The 18,902-nt window shown below is 45.9% G+C and overlaps 1 protein-coding gene across 7 annotated transcripts; it reads right to left on the bottom strand.

Annotated features, from left to right (window-relative positions):
• Positions 1-3: 3 nt before the first annotated feature.
• LOC134030913 (myoferlin-like) lies at positions 4-18,830 on the bottom strand. 7 transcript variants are annotated; one of them, XM_062474321.1, is made up of 55 exons: positions 18,494-18,830; positions 18,167-18,222; positions 17,649-17,740; positions 16,398-16,469; positions 15,821-15,929; positions 15,614-15,707; positions 15,347-15,510; positions 14,809-14,937; positions 14,596-14,658; positions 14,456-14,506; positions 14,266-14,296; positions 14,023-14,138; positions 13,749-13,875; positions 13,412-13,515; positions 13,206-13,274; positions 13,001-13,044; positions 12,087-12,169; positions 11,810-11,848; positions 11,050-11,174; positions 10,819-10,932; positions 10,458-10,635; positions 10,084-10,208; positions 9,811-9,920; positions 9,433-9,625; positions 9,060-9,215; positions 8,832-8,963; positions 8,533-8,696; positions 7,921-8,035; positions 7,730-7,832; positions 7,489-7,634; positions 7,222-7,392; positions 6,965-7,052; positions 6,794-6,871; positions 6,473-6,654; positions 6,211-6,369; positions 5,961-6,062; positions 5,641-5,802; positions 5,358-5,523; positions 5,127-5,203; positions 4,453-4,464; positions 4,253-4,351; positions 4,036-4,164; positions 3,706-3,861; positions 3,464-3,555; positions 3,090-3,260; positions 2,740-2,888; positions 2,446-2,585; positions 2,053-2,141; positions 1,852-1,947; positions 1,620-1,761; positions 1,422-1,521; positions 1,150-1,340; positions 630-739; positions 298-445; positions 4-166 (listed from the first exon to the last, which is right to left on the bottom strand). In XM_062474321.1, exons 1-55 carry the CDS (start codon positions 18,579-18,581, stop codon positions 128-130), a joined length of 6,240 nt encoding a protein of 2,079 aa, XP_062330305.1. In that variant the 5' UTR covers positions 18,582-18,830; the 3' UTR covers positions 4-127. The 7 variants fall into 7 exon arrangements, with proteins under 7 accessions (XP_062330305.1, XP_062330304.1, XP_062330306.1 ...); XM_062474320.1 differs by lacking the exon at positions 4,453-4,464 and having other exon boundaries at positions 4,253-4,353; positions 5,117-5,203; XM_062474322.1 differs by lacking the exon at positions 4,453-4,464 and having other exon boundaries at positions 4,253-4,353; positions 5,117-5,203; positions 16,398-16,466.
• Positions 18,831-18,902: the final 72 nt, after the last annotated feature.

Raw genomic sequence — 18,902 nt, 5'->3', positions numbered from 1 at the left:
CCCTCATATATTGTCACTCCCATAGTCTGCTTGCAAACACAATGTAGGACTTTTGTCTGAACTTTCTTTGGTCTATAATCTAGACACATGAAATAGGCTCTCATGTTGTCTTGAGAAGTTTTTTTTCTCACTTGAATGGCTTCACAATCTTCATTGATATGTAGTTCTGAAATGAGATCAAATCAGTTTCAGTCATGATGTTTGCCACAAGCACATAATATGTGGTTGCTACAGAAACAATAGTAACCACAGAAACAGTAGTATTTCATTTATCTCCTCCCCTCAGTCCTTCCTTACCGGCAGTGAGTAGAGCAAGATAGCAAGGAAGAGCAGCACTATGATCAGTATGATCAGACCAATGAAGATCCACTTGAACCTGCGCCACACAATGAACTTCATGGTCTTGCAGGGGTTGGTGAACCAGAAGAACGAAGTGTCTGGTCGCCTGGGGGGTCAGGGTTATTAGATGAGAATAGATACAAACACTTCAGATTTTTTTTGTACCAACTGTCTTATTTGAGCTGAAGCAGTTAAATCTCCCAGTGTCAGTCTATCAGATGGTTATGTTTCACACATGTGTATACAACAAGTGAATGGGCCTCCTAGTGAGGACAGTGTTGATCTCTTACTTGGGAAAGTCCAGCTTGGGGTTCATGTTGGGTTCATCTCTCCCCTTTCCAGCAGGTTTCTCATCCACATCCTTCTCACTGATGATCTCAAGAGTCATCTCTACCTTCCCCTACACACACACACACACACACACACACACACACACACACACACACACACACACACACACACACACACACACACACACACACACACACACACACACACACACACACACACACACACACACACACACACACACACACACACACACACACACACACACACACACACACACACACACACACACACACACACACACACACACACACACACACACACACACACACACACACACACACACACACACACACACACACACACACACACACACACACACACACACACACACACACACACACACACACACACACACACACACACACACACACACACACACAATACAAAACTGACACAATTAACTGCTGACTGTTTTATCAAAGCCTCAGATGAGCTTCACCCTGCTCCAGCCCTACTTACTCCTAGGACCTTCTTGCCATCCTGCTCTATGAAGCAGGGCCACCAGCCCCTGACAGAGTGCTGGGCAAACAGTGAGGCAGACAGATCAGACTTGGGCTGCACCCCTTGTTTCCCCTCCATCATTTCCAGAGAGCACTTTGCTGGCATCTTGGCGGGTGGAACCAGGTTCCGCAGGTCCAGCTCCACCGTGCCTGTGATGTCGTTGCAACATTTTCAACATTGTCCAGGTTTTAACTTTAATTACATGGAAAAAGACGTTTAAAAGATCTCACCTAGGTAATCGTCTAATGAGAACTTATCGTTGTCCCATATTTGAACAATCAACTTCGGGGGGGTACGGAACTCAGTTTTGTCAAGACTCCAGAAGTGCTCCTAAGGACAGAACGTTGAGCATACATTAAAACCAAACTCATTACAACACCTGAGAAGCCTTTATTTGGCTGGATGAAGCTTCCGTTGCAGTCGCTCACCTTCTTGGAGACCAGACACAGCTGCTCAGCAGGCAGGTACTCGAACTCAAAAACAAACCTCCAGTTAAAGTTCCCGTCTCCATCCAGAGACCTGTAGTGAACGTCTGTCTTCTGCTTGTCCTCCTCCATGCCTGGCATCCAGCTAGCATGACGATTACACATTATAAGTATCCTTATTTTTTCTCAACCCAGCATCACCTGTATTGCAAATGTGTTTTCCTGTTTTGCCCACCCTTTAACATAGATGTCACTCATGTTCTCGCCAGTGATGCTGGTCTCATCCAAGATCACTTCTGTTGTGTTCCAGATAATGGCTCGAAGGAAATATCTGATGATGTGTACAGAGTTAATGTGAGCAGGCCTTCGAAACAACAGAATGATATGCATTAATAAATGGTCTCTTGTGAAAATGGGAAGCAACAGCACTGCTCACTTTTTCGCCTTGCGAGGAAGTATGTCGAAAGGAGGCCCAGGAGGACCCAGGCTTTTGGGGAAAACGTCCACCCACATTTGGAGTTTTCCCTAAAGGAGCAGGATGAATGTCAGTTGTGAGCACCTAACACACACACACAGACATTAGTCAGTTGTGAGTCCTGTAAGTACCTAACCTGAGAGAGAGTAGGCTGGAAGCTGCTGTACAGTGTTCTAACCTGAGAGAGAGAGTAGGCTGGCAGCTGCTGTACAGTGTTCTAACCTGAGAGAGAGAGTAGGCTGGAAGCTGCTGTACAGTGTTCTAACCTGAGAGAGAGAGTAGGCTGGCAGCTGCTGTACAGTGTTCTAACCTGAGAGAGAGAGTAGGCTGGAAGCTGCTGTACAGTGTTCTAACCTGAGAGAGAGTAGGCTGGAAGCTGCTGTACAGTGTTCTGCTCTCCACATGCTCTGGTACCAGAGTCTGTTTCCTGAGTACGTGCAGACAGATCCTCTCATTAGGTGGGCCCAGGTGCTGGTGGATCTTCTTGTTAGCCTCTGGATATTTCAAGTTCAAGACAATATTAGAAGACACAAGGACACAACACCACTGTACAATTATTTTCTCCATTTACCAAGATGCTTGTTTTATGAAGTCAACAGATAAGATAAAATGACAGAACTGGACAGCATGTGATGGAAGTAGCCTCACCAAACTCTTCCAGGCGGTACTCTTGGCCGTGGAACTTTAGAGTGTTTCCATTGTCCTCCGTCCTGGGAGGGGGGATTCCCCTGAGACGAGCCAGGTTCTGGAGGATTTGAGATGGCTTCATCTGGTCACGCCATTGGTTGATCCCTGTCCTGTTTAATAGCAATCAAAGCCAATCAGAGTGAATCTCAAGAAAAGCATTGCTAAGCACATGTGACAGGGAGTATAGTTAAGTTGTAACTCCTAGATCGTTTCTAGGTTTAACGCATCCATCATGGCAATATGGTTTATAGTGACGAGGAAGAGTCTAGTCGTTTTTCCAGGTCTCTCTACATGTATTTGGAGGTCCTTACAGGCAGTAGGTCTGTGGCAGGCCACAGTAGGAACCGAAACGAGAAAGGAATCGATTCTCCAGGTCGATCACCGTCTCGCCGACCTTCTCATCACGACTCAGCAGATCGTAGTCGTACACAGAGATCTTCAGGTCCTTGTCTTGAGGCAGGAAGCAGCTCAGCTCGAACATCCTGCCCACAGAGGGAGATGAGGGACAAGGAAGAGGAGGAGGCAAGTTGGTTTTGCGATAAGGGTTTTTATGATGTGCATGTCTTCTGCATGGGTTTAAATCCTTGGTTTCACAGCTGCTTCGAGGAATTGTTCTCTGTGGTACTAGGAATGGATACAGTGGCAACATGTTGTCATTCTTGTCTTTCCTGGGTTCAGGGCTTACTTTCCAAACACAGGGTTGGTGTTGTTGGGCAGGTAGTTATCTCTGTCATCAACGCTCTTCTTTCCTAATGCGATCTTGATGTACGGATCACACTGTGAAGAGAGTACTAAACGTCAGCAAACAACTTCAAAACATGTATGCTGCCATCTACATTTCCATAACCCTGCATGTGTTTGATGTAACTATGTGTGTACAGTATGCATGCCAGTGTGTGTGTGTGAGTGAGTGTGTGTGTGTCACACCATGCCGTTGTTGTCTTTAGGCTGCAGGTCGATGCCCCTGATGATGTAGATCCTGACCATGCACTCCTGCGGCCCGCTGTCTGGCAGCTCACGGAACTGGCGAGGGGGAGGAGCTATGCCAGGGTCGTCTGACAGTGGGTACAACTTAAACGAACCCTGGAAACACACACGTTGTGATGGTATTACATTCTGCAAGGTGCAATGTGTCAATGCATCGGCACCACTGCTAGATGGCGCTAGAGGTTTTCAATTCAATAGACTGCATGTTGGCCAAGGAGTCCATGATCAGCAGGATTAGCAACACTGCTGTGTAGGAATACTTCTCTCCACCTTGAACTCTCCGACCACGGTGGGGTCGTCCACTCCATCCTCGTTCTTGCCTCTGTGCAGCTTGAAGGTGCTGCAGAAGTCTGTCAGCCCTTGGAACTCTGGGACCTGCTCCAGCTCACAGTCATACACCTGAGGGATGACACGGTTCATGTTGAGCCGAACGATACGTTCATGGATCCATAGAAACCTGTCCGGATGACAGAGGTGAAAGGGTTACCTTCAAGGTGTCGTAGCCTTTCTCCAGGTAGGGACCACATTTCTCTTGCTCTCCTATGGAAGCGTATAATTTGCTCCACCAGTCAACCAGCTCTTTCTCCTGTAATGAGAAAGTGTTGACACTTTATAGTGGAATATATCCTTCCGCGTTGTTAAATAGTGCCATGGGACAGACGCAAGGGGGTTTGGAAGTGGTCTCACCTTCTCAGCATGCTGTTGGGACAAGTAGGATGGAATGCAACAGAAAACAAGACAAGATATTAATATTATTAGCGATGCTGGAGATGGAAAATGGAGGTCTGAATGTGACAAGTGAATGTAATCTGGTTCTATGATTGGAAAATCTTTAGGATCACTAAAGATTTAATTCCAATGCATGGAAGTTGCACATAAAAATACAATATATATATAATTACAGTGCCCCCAAATTAAAGAGAGTAATTTTTGAATAGTAGAAACTGATCTCACTGATTTCAAGGTGATTTCAGCGAAAATACATTTGTAAAGAGACGCTCCCTCAACCCTGCAGTGTCATTGGTTCATCTAGAGAATTGACCAATAATATACTTTCATACGTACAAGACGAATGTTAGGGCTGGCCAATTTGTGGATGGCAGCCGACAAACTGAATGAAAACTGCAAGTCAGAGTGACCACTGTCAAATGATCTTTTGATACATACCAAAGTGTTTTAGCCCAAGAGGGGACAACCTCATACCATTAACATAACACTGATGTCTAATGAATCCAGATGCTACTCATGAAAGTCAGATTACACTGGTTAAATAAGACATTGAGACTGAAGGGAGCCATTGTAGATGTGTTAGTGTTAAGATGGATCTTGTCTGTGGTTTAGGAACTAAGAGTGCACTGTACCTGATCCTCCAGCAGGGGTCCCCTGTCACCCATGTGAATGGAGACGTCTCTAGGTGGGGCAGCCATCATCAGAGCCACTGTTACACACACACACACACACACCTTTTTTACACTCTATTTGAGCTGCACTGGACTGAACTTGTGTTTGTGTGGGATATGAAATATTTAGGATTTACAAGTCACAATTTTCAGTAGTGTCCCTGAGTGTTGCATGCTGAAGAATGTGTTTACTTTTGGAGGACATGGCGACCTCAGCCCTGGCGACATAGGGGTCACAGCGGAAGTCTGACAGGTTGCTGATGGTACACTGTCCCACCACCGGCTTCCTGCCGAAAGGACGGTGGTCTATCACCTTCAGCACGATGGGAGGAGTGTACATCTCATCTTTAGGAAGGAGCTGAAAGCAGACCAAGTTCATGAAAACGACGCAGAGTACAGTACATCTCAATGCCTTTCGTTCTCTCCTTCTCTGTCACACAGACACACACATGCACTAGGAAGCTGGGCCCTTTACCGCTTTGATGATAAGGACAGATCCAGGGAAGTTGGGGCTCTTCTTGATGTTCTTGATGACGACAGACTCCACCCTCTCGCCCCCACACTCCACCACCAGGCTGGGAGAGCACACCGTGGCCAGCTGGTACGTCTTCATGTTACGCAGACCCCACGCCAGGATCTGCGACCAGAGCCCAGAGAGAGAGAGAGTGACAGAGCGAAACAGACCACTTCAGCCATACACGACGAGGGAGGAAATACAGGGGATGCAATATTTGGATGGGTTTGCTCAGTCCTAATCTACAGTGTGAGGTGTTGACACTGGGGGAGACGTTGTACCTCGATAGCGGTGAGCTGCACCACCGGCCGGATGCCCTGAGGAACCATGTAGAGGTTCTCCCCTCTCCTGGGAGGAACCAGGGGCAGCTCTGTCTCATTCCCCTGGAGCGAGAGAGGAAGAACGTCGATTTAAACATCTTACCCCACACCTTTATTGGTCAAAGGCTTCTTTCTGCTTCAACCATCCCTTGCTATAGCATTCAGCTGCTACAGACTAAGAGCCAGATGTTCTCTCTCCAGAGCCCAGTACCTTGTCCTTCAGTATGAGTTCAGCTGCCACCAGTACATCCCCTGCTGGCTGGTCTCTCTGCATGACTGGCTGCCACAGCAGCTTGGGCACCTGATCCATGCCCGCATTCAACTTCACCAGCGGGGCACACACAGCCCTGCCCAGCAGTTCATCCTTACCCTGGGGAAACAGAGCGACACACGCACACTAGATACACATGCAGACACATAGTGTGCATGTCTGTATGTCTGTACGTGTGTGTTGTGTGTCCATTCCCACCCACCACTTGGTCGTTGTCGTACAGCTCGAGGACCACCTTGGGGGGGTTCTGGGCGATGGTGTCGGGGTCGCCGTGGATCTCCACGTCGTGGAATAGGAGGGTCTGGTCCCAGGTGGGGTTCAGCGTGGCTGACAGCTTCTCCGTGGACTGACTGACATGCAGGAAGGACACGTGGGCATACGGGTCTACGAGCCCAGGCACAACGACGTGTTATCCATTAGCACAGTTGTTACAATATACAAGATGTTTTACTGCCATCACTCACATCGGTATTCCTACTACTGCAAGTTATATCTGTCTTTGTGAGTAAGTGCTAAAGCTTACCAGAGAAGCTGTCTTTGTCCATAGCCACTAGGTTCTTGGCCTGGTACACATAGACCCTCAAGTGATAGCGGTAGGACCCTTCAGGATAGAACAGCATTATGTAAATTGAGTTTTTCATTTTGGGCACCGTTGTTGTTGAGACATGCTGTACAGAGTAGCTGAGTCACTCACTGTCAAAGGAGCAGGACACTGTGGGTGTGTTGGCTCCAAACAGCTTGGTAGCATCAGTCTTCTGGCCTTTCTCATCTGTGTCAATCCCCTGGAGACATACCACCATTCCTTATTTACAAAAACATCCTTGATAATAACTATAATATGGACTGAACTTGATATTTGGAGGGATTAATGATGTGGTCCAAAGTCCAAATGTATAAAGGGTTGTCTACAGATAAGGATTGTTCTTCATTTAGAAAGCAAGCAGTGCCCACCAGTGCCCCCTCCAGTTTAAAGATGGCCGCGGCTCCCAGGGTGTTGGCAGGTGCCATCTTCCTCCTCCAACGCCGGCGACGGAATGTGTCCGATGAGCGCTGCTTCCTGTGGAACTTCCAGCCAATCAGGGATGAGAACTCCCAGCCCTCTGGGTCTCCTTGGATCCGTCTCTGTAGGATGAATGTCATGGCAACATTACTAGTTGGCAGCGCTAGGAATTGCTTGGCTTTATTCAGAGAGTACTAAATCATTTGTCCTGTCCTGACCTCCGTGGGCGATCCCCCGGTGGGGCCGGCCGTCCTGCTCCTGGGCCTGACCAGCCTCCTCCTGCGGTGGACATGGTAGACCTTCTCAGCAGGAACCCAGGACTTGGGCTTGTCAGCCGGAGGGATGGTCACACCATACTCCCAACCTGCAGGGGGCAGCATTTACACATGTTACGTTAGTGTGTTCGGTTGACTTGTTGGAAGGAGATAAAAGGAGACAGAGAGAGTTTAAACGTGACACCTTTCTCATCTACGGCTCTGTTGTCGTCTACAGTCCACTCATCTTGCAAGGTCCAGCCTGCAGGGCACTCCATCTCCCCTGGACTCTGGGTCTTCTCCCCATTCTACACATACAGTCAGGGACAATGTAAATGCATGCCAAGACATGTGCATGCATGTGTGTGTGTGTGTGTGTGTGTGTGTTCCTCTTACCACATCAGTGTAGGGCTCTGCAGCAGGCTTCCACTCTCCTCCAGGGAAGCGGGTCTCGTTTTGATAGACCTCGTCCAGGAACTCTGTGTGTCCAGCATCCGCCTCTGTCAACAGACTAGCAGACACAAACACATGGAAGTCTTTTACACCCGACTTAGAAAGCACACACACTGTTGGTGCGAGCAAGATGGAGGGTGGAGAGGGTGGGGTGAAAGATTTGGATGTATTATAAAGAGCTTGTTCCATCATTTTCATAAGTTGGCAAAATAAATCCTGTTCTGAGCGTGCCTGGTTCTGTACAGGCTGGCACAGGTTGCATCTGAAGGGTGGACCTTGGCAGCAATGTCAGCAAGCTGCAAGTTTGCCAGCTGATATCGCAATGGAGAAAGGGAAGGGGCAGAACAAGTTGACTTCCTATAATTGTCTAGAAACTACTTTATACCGAAACTCATTCTAACACGGGCCAGATCTCTACAATCTCTGCTCCCCTCAAGGTTTGTTTCCAAAACATCCAAACCATTGCAGAACAGTGGGTAGCAAATATTGTTGCAACACTGCATGATTCGACAGCTAAAACCAGACAAAGCCATCGGCGAGGGTAGTGCCACTCACCCCTTCTCTGGGTCTATGAACCAGTCCCCCTCCCACTCCCAGCCTGGGGGCGGCATGAAGAACTCCTGCTTCAGCTTCAGCTTGCCCGTCACATCAGAGAACTTGTAGCGTCCCACCAGAGCCGTGGTGCCCCACTTCCCAAACATCTCCGCCTGGTTCTCATACTACCACAGACATGAACACAGGTTCACAACTGCCGTTCGGATTTTTACTTTCAGGTTTGATGACGAACCAATGGCTCCATCTTGACAGTTGTAGTCAGTCACCAATAAAACGTTGCATTTTCAACTTAAGCCTACCAGTTCAGCGAATACACTGAAGGTGCCTTCTGAGTAAGCATTGAACTTCTTCTCGTGAGCAGACAGGCCCAGCCACATGTTGACCCGAACCTGGACTGGAACCTTCAGACCCTTGTTCTTATCCATGGGATACTGGACAAGAACATGAAACAAAATCAGCGATGAGATCGGATTCAAGATTAAAATCACGACCGAGATCATGGAGAAATGACTGTTCCCTCCGAGCACCTTCATCAAGATGGTCTGTGTGCGTCCGCAGTACTGTCCGCAGGCCTCCTGGCTGTGTGTGGAGTAGAGCAGCTGGTGAGCAGGGATACGGCTGTAGGCCACTCTCTTCTCTCCTCTCAGCATCCACACAATCACGTCTGGCATGCTGTTCTGAGGCTGGAACATCACACCAAAGATATGTGGCTTTCCTCAACACCCCATTATCTACACCAGTGGTTCTCAATCCTGGTCCTCGGGACCCCCTGCCCTGCATGTTTTAGATGTTTCCCTGCTCAATGAATGAATGGTCGTTCATTCATTCATTTGAATCAGGTGTGTTGGACCACCACTGGCGAGACTACTTTTAACCAGGAGTCCTTTAAGCTCCTCCTACCTCGTCAGCCAGCTGCCGGAGTTTCTCCAGCCAGGCCTCAATGTCTCCCAGGGTGTCTCTGATCTCCATAGCTTCCTCTCTCATAGACCTTGCCCCGTCCAATATGGTTGCCATGGCACTGCCTCTCAGCTTCTTGATCTGGAGGTCCAAGGCTGTCAGGTTGGGTTTACCCTCCAGCTCTGGCACATGAAAACTGGGACAGAGACAACGGCATCAACGTAGCATCGCTACATAGCTAACTATGTCCATCAAGTAAAAACATGGTAAGCTTTTTAGTGTTCATGGTACTGAAATTGCAACGGAGTGGCCCTTGTACAGGTTATCTGTAAACAACGACAGACAACCACCAGCTACTTCCTGTTACAGATGTGGGTTTACCTCTCCAGATCATCAATGAGCTGGCTGACTAGCTTCAACCAGATCTCTGCCAGTTGAGTGTCGGCCATCTTAGCCAAAATGGCAGTTTTCATTGCACTGATGTTGGATTGCTGAAAACAGTTGTTTCACAAGGTCATAATACATTATAGATCAATAATCAAGTCCAAAGTATCCAAGCCACTAAATCTATGTCATTACTTTCATTACCATCCAATTATTTGAATTGTGAGTGCTGCATGATGTGGATGAATTATCTATAACATCTGGCCTTACCAGGCGGTCAGCGATGTGCAGGATGATGTTGACAGCGTCCAGACGATGGCTGATGTCCTCCCAGAAGGACGTCACCACCACCACAGGCTTAGTGTCCGCCCATGGAAGGTAGTAGTAGTGGTTACCTGAGCGACACACACAGACTGAATCAGTACTTCCACTGGACAGTCTCTGGGTTTGAGATTTGAAAGTGATTGGATTAAACTGAGGGGTGGTTGGAGGAGGGGGATTAATTGTCAAAGCTATGGATGTTCCTACAACTGACAGTACATAGTAATACATGGGGGAAATCACACACATAGCTGTTATTTTTCTCCCATGAAATGGTTGATGTTGTTTGATGAAACAAGAAAGTCAGCAGTGTCGTCCCTCACCATCAAACACAGCACAGCTGTACTGGGTCGTAGAGGCCAAGGGTTTGCAGGTGGTGTCCAGTTTGTTGCCGTAGTTACCGATACTGACCTCAAACTGGATTGGCTCTCCCGGTTCCTGCAGCATGCTGGCGCTGTGGAACACAGCACACAGACAGAACTTCCTTCTCCGCTGGTACTTCTGATGGAGAGAGAGAGAAAGGAGGAGGGTAGGCGAGAGTAAGTTCCAGATCAGCCCGGAGTCACTGTCAACTCATTCAGCTCCTCTGTACGTTAACAGTTACATGAGTTAAAACCACCCATGGCTCCACACTTCCACAGCGGCATCATAGTGTTAGTGGCCAGGGAAACCAGGGTACAGTACCTGGACCACCAGTATGTCATCACTGGAGATGCTGTCCACAGTCTTGTCTGCCTTGCCTTCTAGTTTAGTAGTGAGTTCAACCAGGACCCTTCCCCGATAGGCCACTCCTTCTCCCTGGCAACAAAATAAACAAGCAAAATAAAATGTTCTTCAGTAGTAGTAGACTATAGGGATGGTCAGGTTTACACATAAGGATTGGTGTTTAATACAGGTGACAGGACAACGGCAGACCTTGCCGAAGTTGAGGTCCTCATAAGGGTCAGGGAGACCGCTGAACTCTCGGGGGCTCCCATACAAGTTGACGTAGGAGGGGCCGAATGCAGGCAGGAAGCCCACCTCAGACTCCCCCGTCTTTCCTGTGGAGGAACGCCACACCAGACAACACGTGAGCCCAGGTAGATGAGCTAGGGAGTCAGTGCTGTGACTGGCTGGACTGCTTAGCATGGGTTCCTAGACACACAAGTTAGACCTGACCCATTTTACTATTAACAACGCTATATATAATCTTACATTGAATTTGGTTTGTAAATGGGCCAGGTGACTGATATAGACTTCATTCATGAAGATAGCGACAGAGTTTTGCTGTTATCATTTCAAAGCACATGCAAAAGATTTTTTTCCAAGCAAAAGCTATAGCATCGCAGGGGTAGGATTAGGCACACAGGGTTAATAATATTGCTTAAAGGTCCACTGACATGTTCATAACAACTACACCAACACCATCCTGTAATAATAGTCTAATAATAATAATAATATTAGTGACAGTAGTCAAAAACACTAGATGTTAGATGTAGACTAGTACAAGCTTTAGCCTTCAATACATGTGGTGAGGAACGCCCTTTTCGAAAGATCTGTAATAACACCTTCTGTGTATGTTTAATCACTGTGTATATAGGCTTGAGTGCCGTGGCAGTGGACCTTTATTAACAAATGCATGCCATGCCAAACATACATATTCTCAAATTATGAACCAAATCAATTTCAAATCAACCTTTATATTCGTTATTGGCCCCATATCCTGCATGTTCATCTACACCAGGAGAAAGAAGAAAATACATGGACTGGATAACAAGGTCACCAGATGTTTTAAACTGTTCAAATAGAGAAGATAAAGAGATTGAGAAGTAGAAAATCAGGGCGAGAGAGAAAGACACAGAAAAAGAGAGAAAAAAACATAAAAAAGAAAGAGAGACAGAAAGAAAGAACATATGAGTAGAAGAGTAGACAAGATTAGAATAGAGGACTACCAGACCATCATTCTGCCTTACCTTCTATTTCTCCTCCAGAGGAGGCAATCTTAGCCAGGTTCAGGTAAGTCGTGCCAATAGCATCATTCCTGGTAAGACGATCCCTGAATCACAGAAACAAGGAAAACATTGAATTTGCACATTAACAGTCACTGGCCAGGGTTAAAGTATGGGCCGAGTCCACAACAAAACCCTGGCCCCTACACTAGATACTAGCCTCTACACACTAGCCTCTAAACACTAGCCCCTACACTCTAAACTGCAGACCCTAAAATCCAAACACATTTGAAGACCTGCCATGATTGAGATGCAAGCAAAACATCGCTCTGGCTCACAGCATTATTAAAAAAAAAAATTGACACCAATTCAATCATTTGAAACCAACCCCCGTATACTATCTAGGGTATAGGGCCTGCTTCTGATCAGGGCGTGTTTGGATTTGAACACATTGCCGAGCCACCCAGTTGTCCTAACCTCTCTTCCTGTCAGTTTTCCAGGGTTGTCTAAGGGCAGGGCCGAGCTAACAGGATCCCAGCCAGGGAGTGGGAGCGGAGTCATGTCTGACTCATGCTCACGCACATACAGCTGTCACTGAGACACACACACACACACGAGGAAACAACACTCATCATACTCACACAGAGGAAGATCTCAGACACACAAATACTGAACACACTCATCCAGTATGAGGATGAAACACACCCCCACTGACCACAAAACCACACTGTAGACTCGTCAGCTCAGCACAGTGAATCTCGAGGCAGCACCCCAAGGGAGGACCACAATAAATCTTGTCCTTAGCAACACTACATGAAGTTAACAATCCATTCTGCATACCAAACTGGCCACTGCTAACTCTTACACTAATAAAAAGAAGAATGTACAAATCAAGTTGTGCTCTGTCAGGGTTTAGGGAGGATATGCAGCTGGCTCACCAGTCGAAGACAGTTAGTTTGATGCACTCGCACATGGACGGGAACTGCAGCGGAAAAGACATGGTACGATAAGTTATTAAATAACACTTCATGAAAAATTGACATATCTCTGTCGTCGATATAGAGCACTTTAAATATTTTTGTCCTCTATTTATAGCCAATGTGAGATATCTAAAACGTGACACAGCTCCTTGTGTTCTGTCACCTTGACTTGAAGATTCAGTAACTGGTTCCACTCAGGGTTGGCATTCTTCTCAATGACCTGTGTGCACAGCTGCAGCACGAATACTGTTAGAACTGTGCACTTGTGGTTATTCATTATCTGCTGTTCTTACACAATCACTATTTGTACATTGCTTTGGATAATAGAATCTGCTTTGGATAAATTAATACAATGAGTAGCCAGTCTACCTTTTTACCAGCAAAGCGGGCCTCAAGGAATGGATCGACCAGGTTCTTCTTGTCGGAGTCTCTTCCAAAGATCTCTTTCACTGACTGGACAAATGCATCGTCCACTACACAGAAAATATAAAGAATGAGCACACACATAATAGGGGGTTTGAGGGTTTAAGGGATACATTCTGAGCGTGTATGTATATGCATGTTTGATTCTGAGCGTGTGTGTATATGCACGTGTGATTCTGAGCGTGTGTGTATATGCACGTGTGATTCTGAGCGTGTGTGTATATGCACGTGTGATTCTGAGCGTGTGTGTATATGCATGTGTGTTTATGTGACTGTGTCTTACTCTGGGGGATGTCCTCAGCTCTGAACACCTTCAGAGCCATGGTGATCCACCGCAAGGTGACCCCTGCAGGGAGGAGCAGGTTACTTTCTATGTCATCCTGGTCATCGTTGGACTCCCTCTTCTCTGCCTATAGACACACACACACACACACACACACACACAACAAACACACACACACGTGTCACACTATGGTTGAAGGTGAGGGTCAATGTTTTTCCTAATATATGTGTTAGAACTTGTTCACACACATTTGGTCTAAACCAACCAGTCTTACCGGAGGCTCATCACCTGTCCCCACAATGAACAGGCTGACTTTCAGATAACCCTTCGCCCCAGAACTAGAGTCATCTGGGTCGCTGAGCAGAAGCCATTTCCTCATGACAGAGTGGGCTGTGGTTGAGCACATGCACATTAGCACACACACACACACACTCAAACAAACGGAAATATACACAACAAAATGTGAGCTCATGGAAATGAGCCTCATGCAAACTCAGTGTAGTGAGATGTAACTCACCTGGCTCATCATAGACATAGCCCACATCCAGCTAGAGGGAACAGAACAAGTTACAGCATGTTTCTCAGGAACTGTGAACTCATCTGGTGAATGACAGCAGACTCATTGGGGAACTCAGGGAAGGGTGGATGGATGAAAGCAATGGATGGATAAATGAATAGAGAGATAAATGAATAGAGAGATAGAGTACCTTGAACTCTCCCATCAGACTGTCAGCTCTCAGAGAAAAAGAGTCGTAGACCTGTAGGGAGAGTGAGGAAATGATCAGAACTGGAGGATCATAAAGTAGTATAGGATCGTCCATCTAAAGCATTTTACCGTTGAACTTACCCGGATGCTGATTTGCTGGTCGAAAAGCTCTGACGGCAACATGTTGATGTTGTAGAAGAATATCTGTCAAGAAACAGATGTGAGTTTACCAGTGAGAAAAAGGAACATCTCCCAAGCTTGACTTTAGCACAGAAGGCTAGCACAACCTCGGCAACACCAGGTTTGATAAGTGTGTCAAGTGTGTGTCAGGTGTCACATTTGATGCTGTTGTACCTCATCAAAGTATGGGTTGTTGCCCCTCTTGATCCGTGTCCGGTGGGTCTGTCCACACACGTTGACCTTGATCACAGGCTGGATGTTGTTTCCTGGTAACTGGCGGCCTTCTATGATCCTGACTCGGATCTGTTAGGAAAGACAAGGAGTTTGGAAGTAGACAAATTGAGTGCAGTGTCGATCAAACTTTGTGTTACAAATAGTAACCGATTGTGTTAAAGGTTTTTGAGCAAGAGCCCCTTTTGTGCAGAAGTGTGCAGCAGATAATGGGGAACTGAACATGTACAGTTCTGACAGTATTTGGTGGATGGCAAGTCCTAACAGTGGTTGAGGTCAAGGAAAGGTTGGTATTGGACACAAATCTGTGCATCCTCTCACTTATGACATCATCATTCAGTGCAATTTCAACAAGCAGTTTTCAATTAAATCAATGGCATACCCCTAAAAGTGTGACCAACTCCACATGGGAGTGCCTCCTCCCGTCTGCAAGTAAGGTTACAACATAAATCAAGTGCACTTCAAGTAGCATTCAACCCACCTGGAAGTCCTGGGGTTTGTTGGATAGCGGTCTGCTACGGTTCCTGGCCCTCCTGACCATGGCCTGGGCGGTGTTGCCTGGTAGGCCTGGGGAGGAACCCCCGCCTGAGGAGCCAGTCTGGCCCCCATCAGCCAGGTCCACATTCTCCTCCTCATCTCCACCCCCTTAGGGATACAGCAGGAAGACACACTTACAGAAGATAACATCAGGGAGTTGAGTTTCTGGGAACTGTGTTTGACAACAAACTAATAAGCAGACATTTCATACCAGCATCCCCTGCTGTGGTCCCATCCTGTGGGTTGTTAGGATTGGGAACAGCACTGGCTGGCGGATCGTAGCCAATCACAAGGTCGATTGTAGCCTGTAATCCAATGAATTTACCATATTTGTTGATTTAAGGATCATCAATAGAAAGAAGGCTTACATTGAAGTCTTTGGCCATGTGAGTCAATGAGCTGAAGTTTGAGCACTTACTCCAATGTCCTGCCCCTTTTCATTGATGAGGGGAAGATTTTTGGATGGGAGGGACTTGACCTGGCCAGTGGCTAGGTCTCTCAGAGAGATTTTCGTAGACCCCAGTAGCCTGCAGGAGACAGAGTGAAGATGAGATTACTTACCTTTTTTTAAGGACATGATAAGACTAGCTGAGTTATATTGTAAGTGACCTGGACACCACAAAACTTTATTACCACAGGGAGCTATTAACAAGGGTATCAGTTTTGGGATCTGGAATATCTGAGTTATGAACCACCTGTTTAACGTGTTGACATCCCAGATAGATAGAACTGGTGAAGAAAGGCATAGGAGGTGTGTGTCTTCATGTATGTGTGTGTGCGCGCATGTGGGTGTGTGTGTGTGTGTGTGTGTGTGTGTGTGTGTGTGTGTGTATAATGCTGTGTGCATAAAGCACTGTGTGCTCACCAATGGGACAAGCCTCCACCCAGGGCTAACAAAGCCATTCCCAGTTCAAAATAAACACACTCTCTCAAATACCACTTCCACACAGGAGCTACAGTCATGTAAAAAACAGAGATTTGTCATAACAATATACCTGAAAGTAGTTCCAGAAGAATGTTCTCTAGGTATTTGTCTATCTTTTTCTAGGTCATTTGGGAAATTCCTGCTGAAATCGAATAAGTCCAGGAAACATAAGATTATACTTTTCACTCAAAAGTTGCTATGGTTACAGGTGACACCATACCACAACAGTCCCAGGGAAACTATGCAGAGTGCAGCAGTCCCTCAATTCACCAGCGTGTGATTCAGACAGGGCAGCCCCATGGAAAACGTGACTCATATTACACAGCTCAGTTATAAACCACACGGACCAAAAATGTCTGGACCCTCGACTAGATTGTATTCCCAACCAAGTAGAGTTGGGATGGGCTACTTTTATCAAATTCATTTCACCCCAAGAAATCTTGTCAAGATTTTCAGTTTTGTCAGTGTAAACAAAGCTTTGATCCCTTTAATTAGCAACAACCATGGAAACATTTTCCGTGGTTCAGCCTCCAGATTGATTCCACATGTTTCTGTGACTTTACATGGAAACTAAACGAGATGCCCAGCAATAGTGAGAGCTGCTTGAGCTCTAGAATGAGACCAACGCTCCACATTACAGTACTGCAACAGCCTCAATCTCATTGTTACTCGCCATGTAAAATGTCCTTAAATCTGACATGATCCATCGTACGTCCTAGCTCACCGTGAGCCCTCATGACTCTCTCATTCTCTCTCTTTGTTGTATTTCCTCTCCTAACCCGGACTGGAGTCGTCTCCTGGGAGAACAAACAGTGATTCATTCTCCAGAGAGGCCTGACTGGGACAGCTCACCTCTCCCACTCAGCTCAAGCAAGTCTGTGCATGGCAGAGCAGGGTGTGTGGGAGACACTGGTACAGGGACTGGACAGCACAAACTCAGCTCACATTCACTAAGCAAACAACTTCATGTGTAAATATTTTGCTTAACTAGTAGGGTATGGTGGAACCTAGGGTGCTATCATATTAGCCTACAATGGGTGGTAATAGGTTGGTTGTAATAGGCTAGTTGTTAACAGACAGTATTGACTTATAGCCCAGTTACTCTGTAATGATAACCTTCATGCCACTCATTATGATTTGGAGTTGTCCTAACAAGATCTTCAGCCTTCCCTGACTCATATACAAACACACACTGTTTTAGCTGGGTGGAGATTGACTGTGCCATGCATATAATGGAAGATTTAAAACCTTTAATTCTTCTGTTTCTTAATAGCGTCGTGCTAGGGTTGAATAGGATGAAACATGACCAGCGATCACTCACTTGTCTTTCCCAATAGTCTCGAAGTCTTTCACAATCACATCGATGTAGGATGACGAGTCAAGCGCGGAACCTTTCAAGTCAAACTCAAGCACCTGAGGTAAGACATGTGTACAACAAAAATCAACGGTGCATTATCTATAAAGGCAATTTCACAAGAGTTACACAACAGCAACACAACATGCTGATCATGTATAATTAGCACAAGAAGGCAAATCCAAAGTCAACTTTAAAAAAGCAAAAAAAAAATGTAAATTATGCTAGTACTATTTTAGATGTCAAATTAAAGAGGCCTTGGTAAACTGTTCATGATAGGACTAACAATCATCTATCATATAAATAGAAAGCTACAGTGGAACATTATTCCGGAACTATCAACTCAAACAACTGGTAACAGGAGGCTATCACACCCTCAGCAAACAAGTGAAATGAACACAGGATTCATGTTGGGACTTGAAGCATTTGAATTACTTGATGCAAGACATCTTGGCTTTCCCAAGAGAGAGAGAGATCTGACATACCTCATTCCAGACTGGGTTTAATTCATTGCTTATTGATTTTGTTTTCTTTTTTTCATCTGCAAACATGTAAATAATCCATTTTCATTTCCATACAGTGAGTATTGATGTTTACAATTCAAATATGAACGTCAATAACACATTCAATCACTAAAAACATCTTAACTCAGTTTCATTTTAGTAGGCTACTTTATTATCTTTGGAATAAAGAAAATGTTATTCTTTGATTATCTGTTAAAGAGAATAAATAAAAAACACTTTGATTAGAGAACTAACTACTTAAAGAACTAGCCTACAATGGAACAAACACGATAAGTAACTTTATCCTACCTTTAAAAACAACAGATGCGACAGGATCAGGACTCCCAATCTTCTTTTTTGGTAAACCTTTGGCGGATTCTACCACAACACGCAACATTTTGATACTACGAAAGACAGAATCCAAATCAGTTTTGTTTTAAAACTGTGTGGAATATTTTCGCTTGTTGCAGCAGCATCCTCACTGCCCCATCACTGAGAGTTGACAGAAAGAGTTGAGGAAATAGCTATGTTATTTTGGGAAATGAGGGAGGGAGTGGTATAGCGTCAGTGGCAGTATACCATTACTGAACATAGATTACTAAAGAAACTTGGGTGTTAGGATAACCCAGTATCCTAACGGAGTCAATATTAGGTGGTGGGGTAGGACCCAAATGCAGGAGAGGTAGCCAGAGCGTTAAAAAGGGTTTATTCTTGATAA

Source organism: Osmerus eperlanus, chromosome 12, assembly GCF_963692335.1.
Source record: "Osmerus eperlanus chromosome 12, fOsmEpe2.1, whole genome shotgun sequence".
NCBI lineage: Eukaryota > Metazoa > Chordata > Actinopteri > Osmeriformes > Osmeridae > Osmerus > Osmerus eperlanus.
Note: the sequence above shows the minus strand (reverse complement) of the source record. Positions and strands in the feature narration are given on the sequence as shown.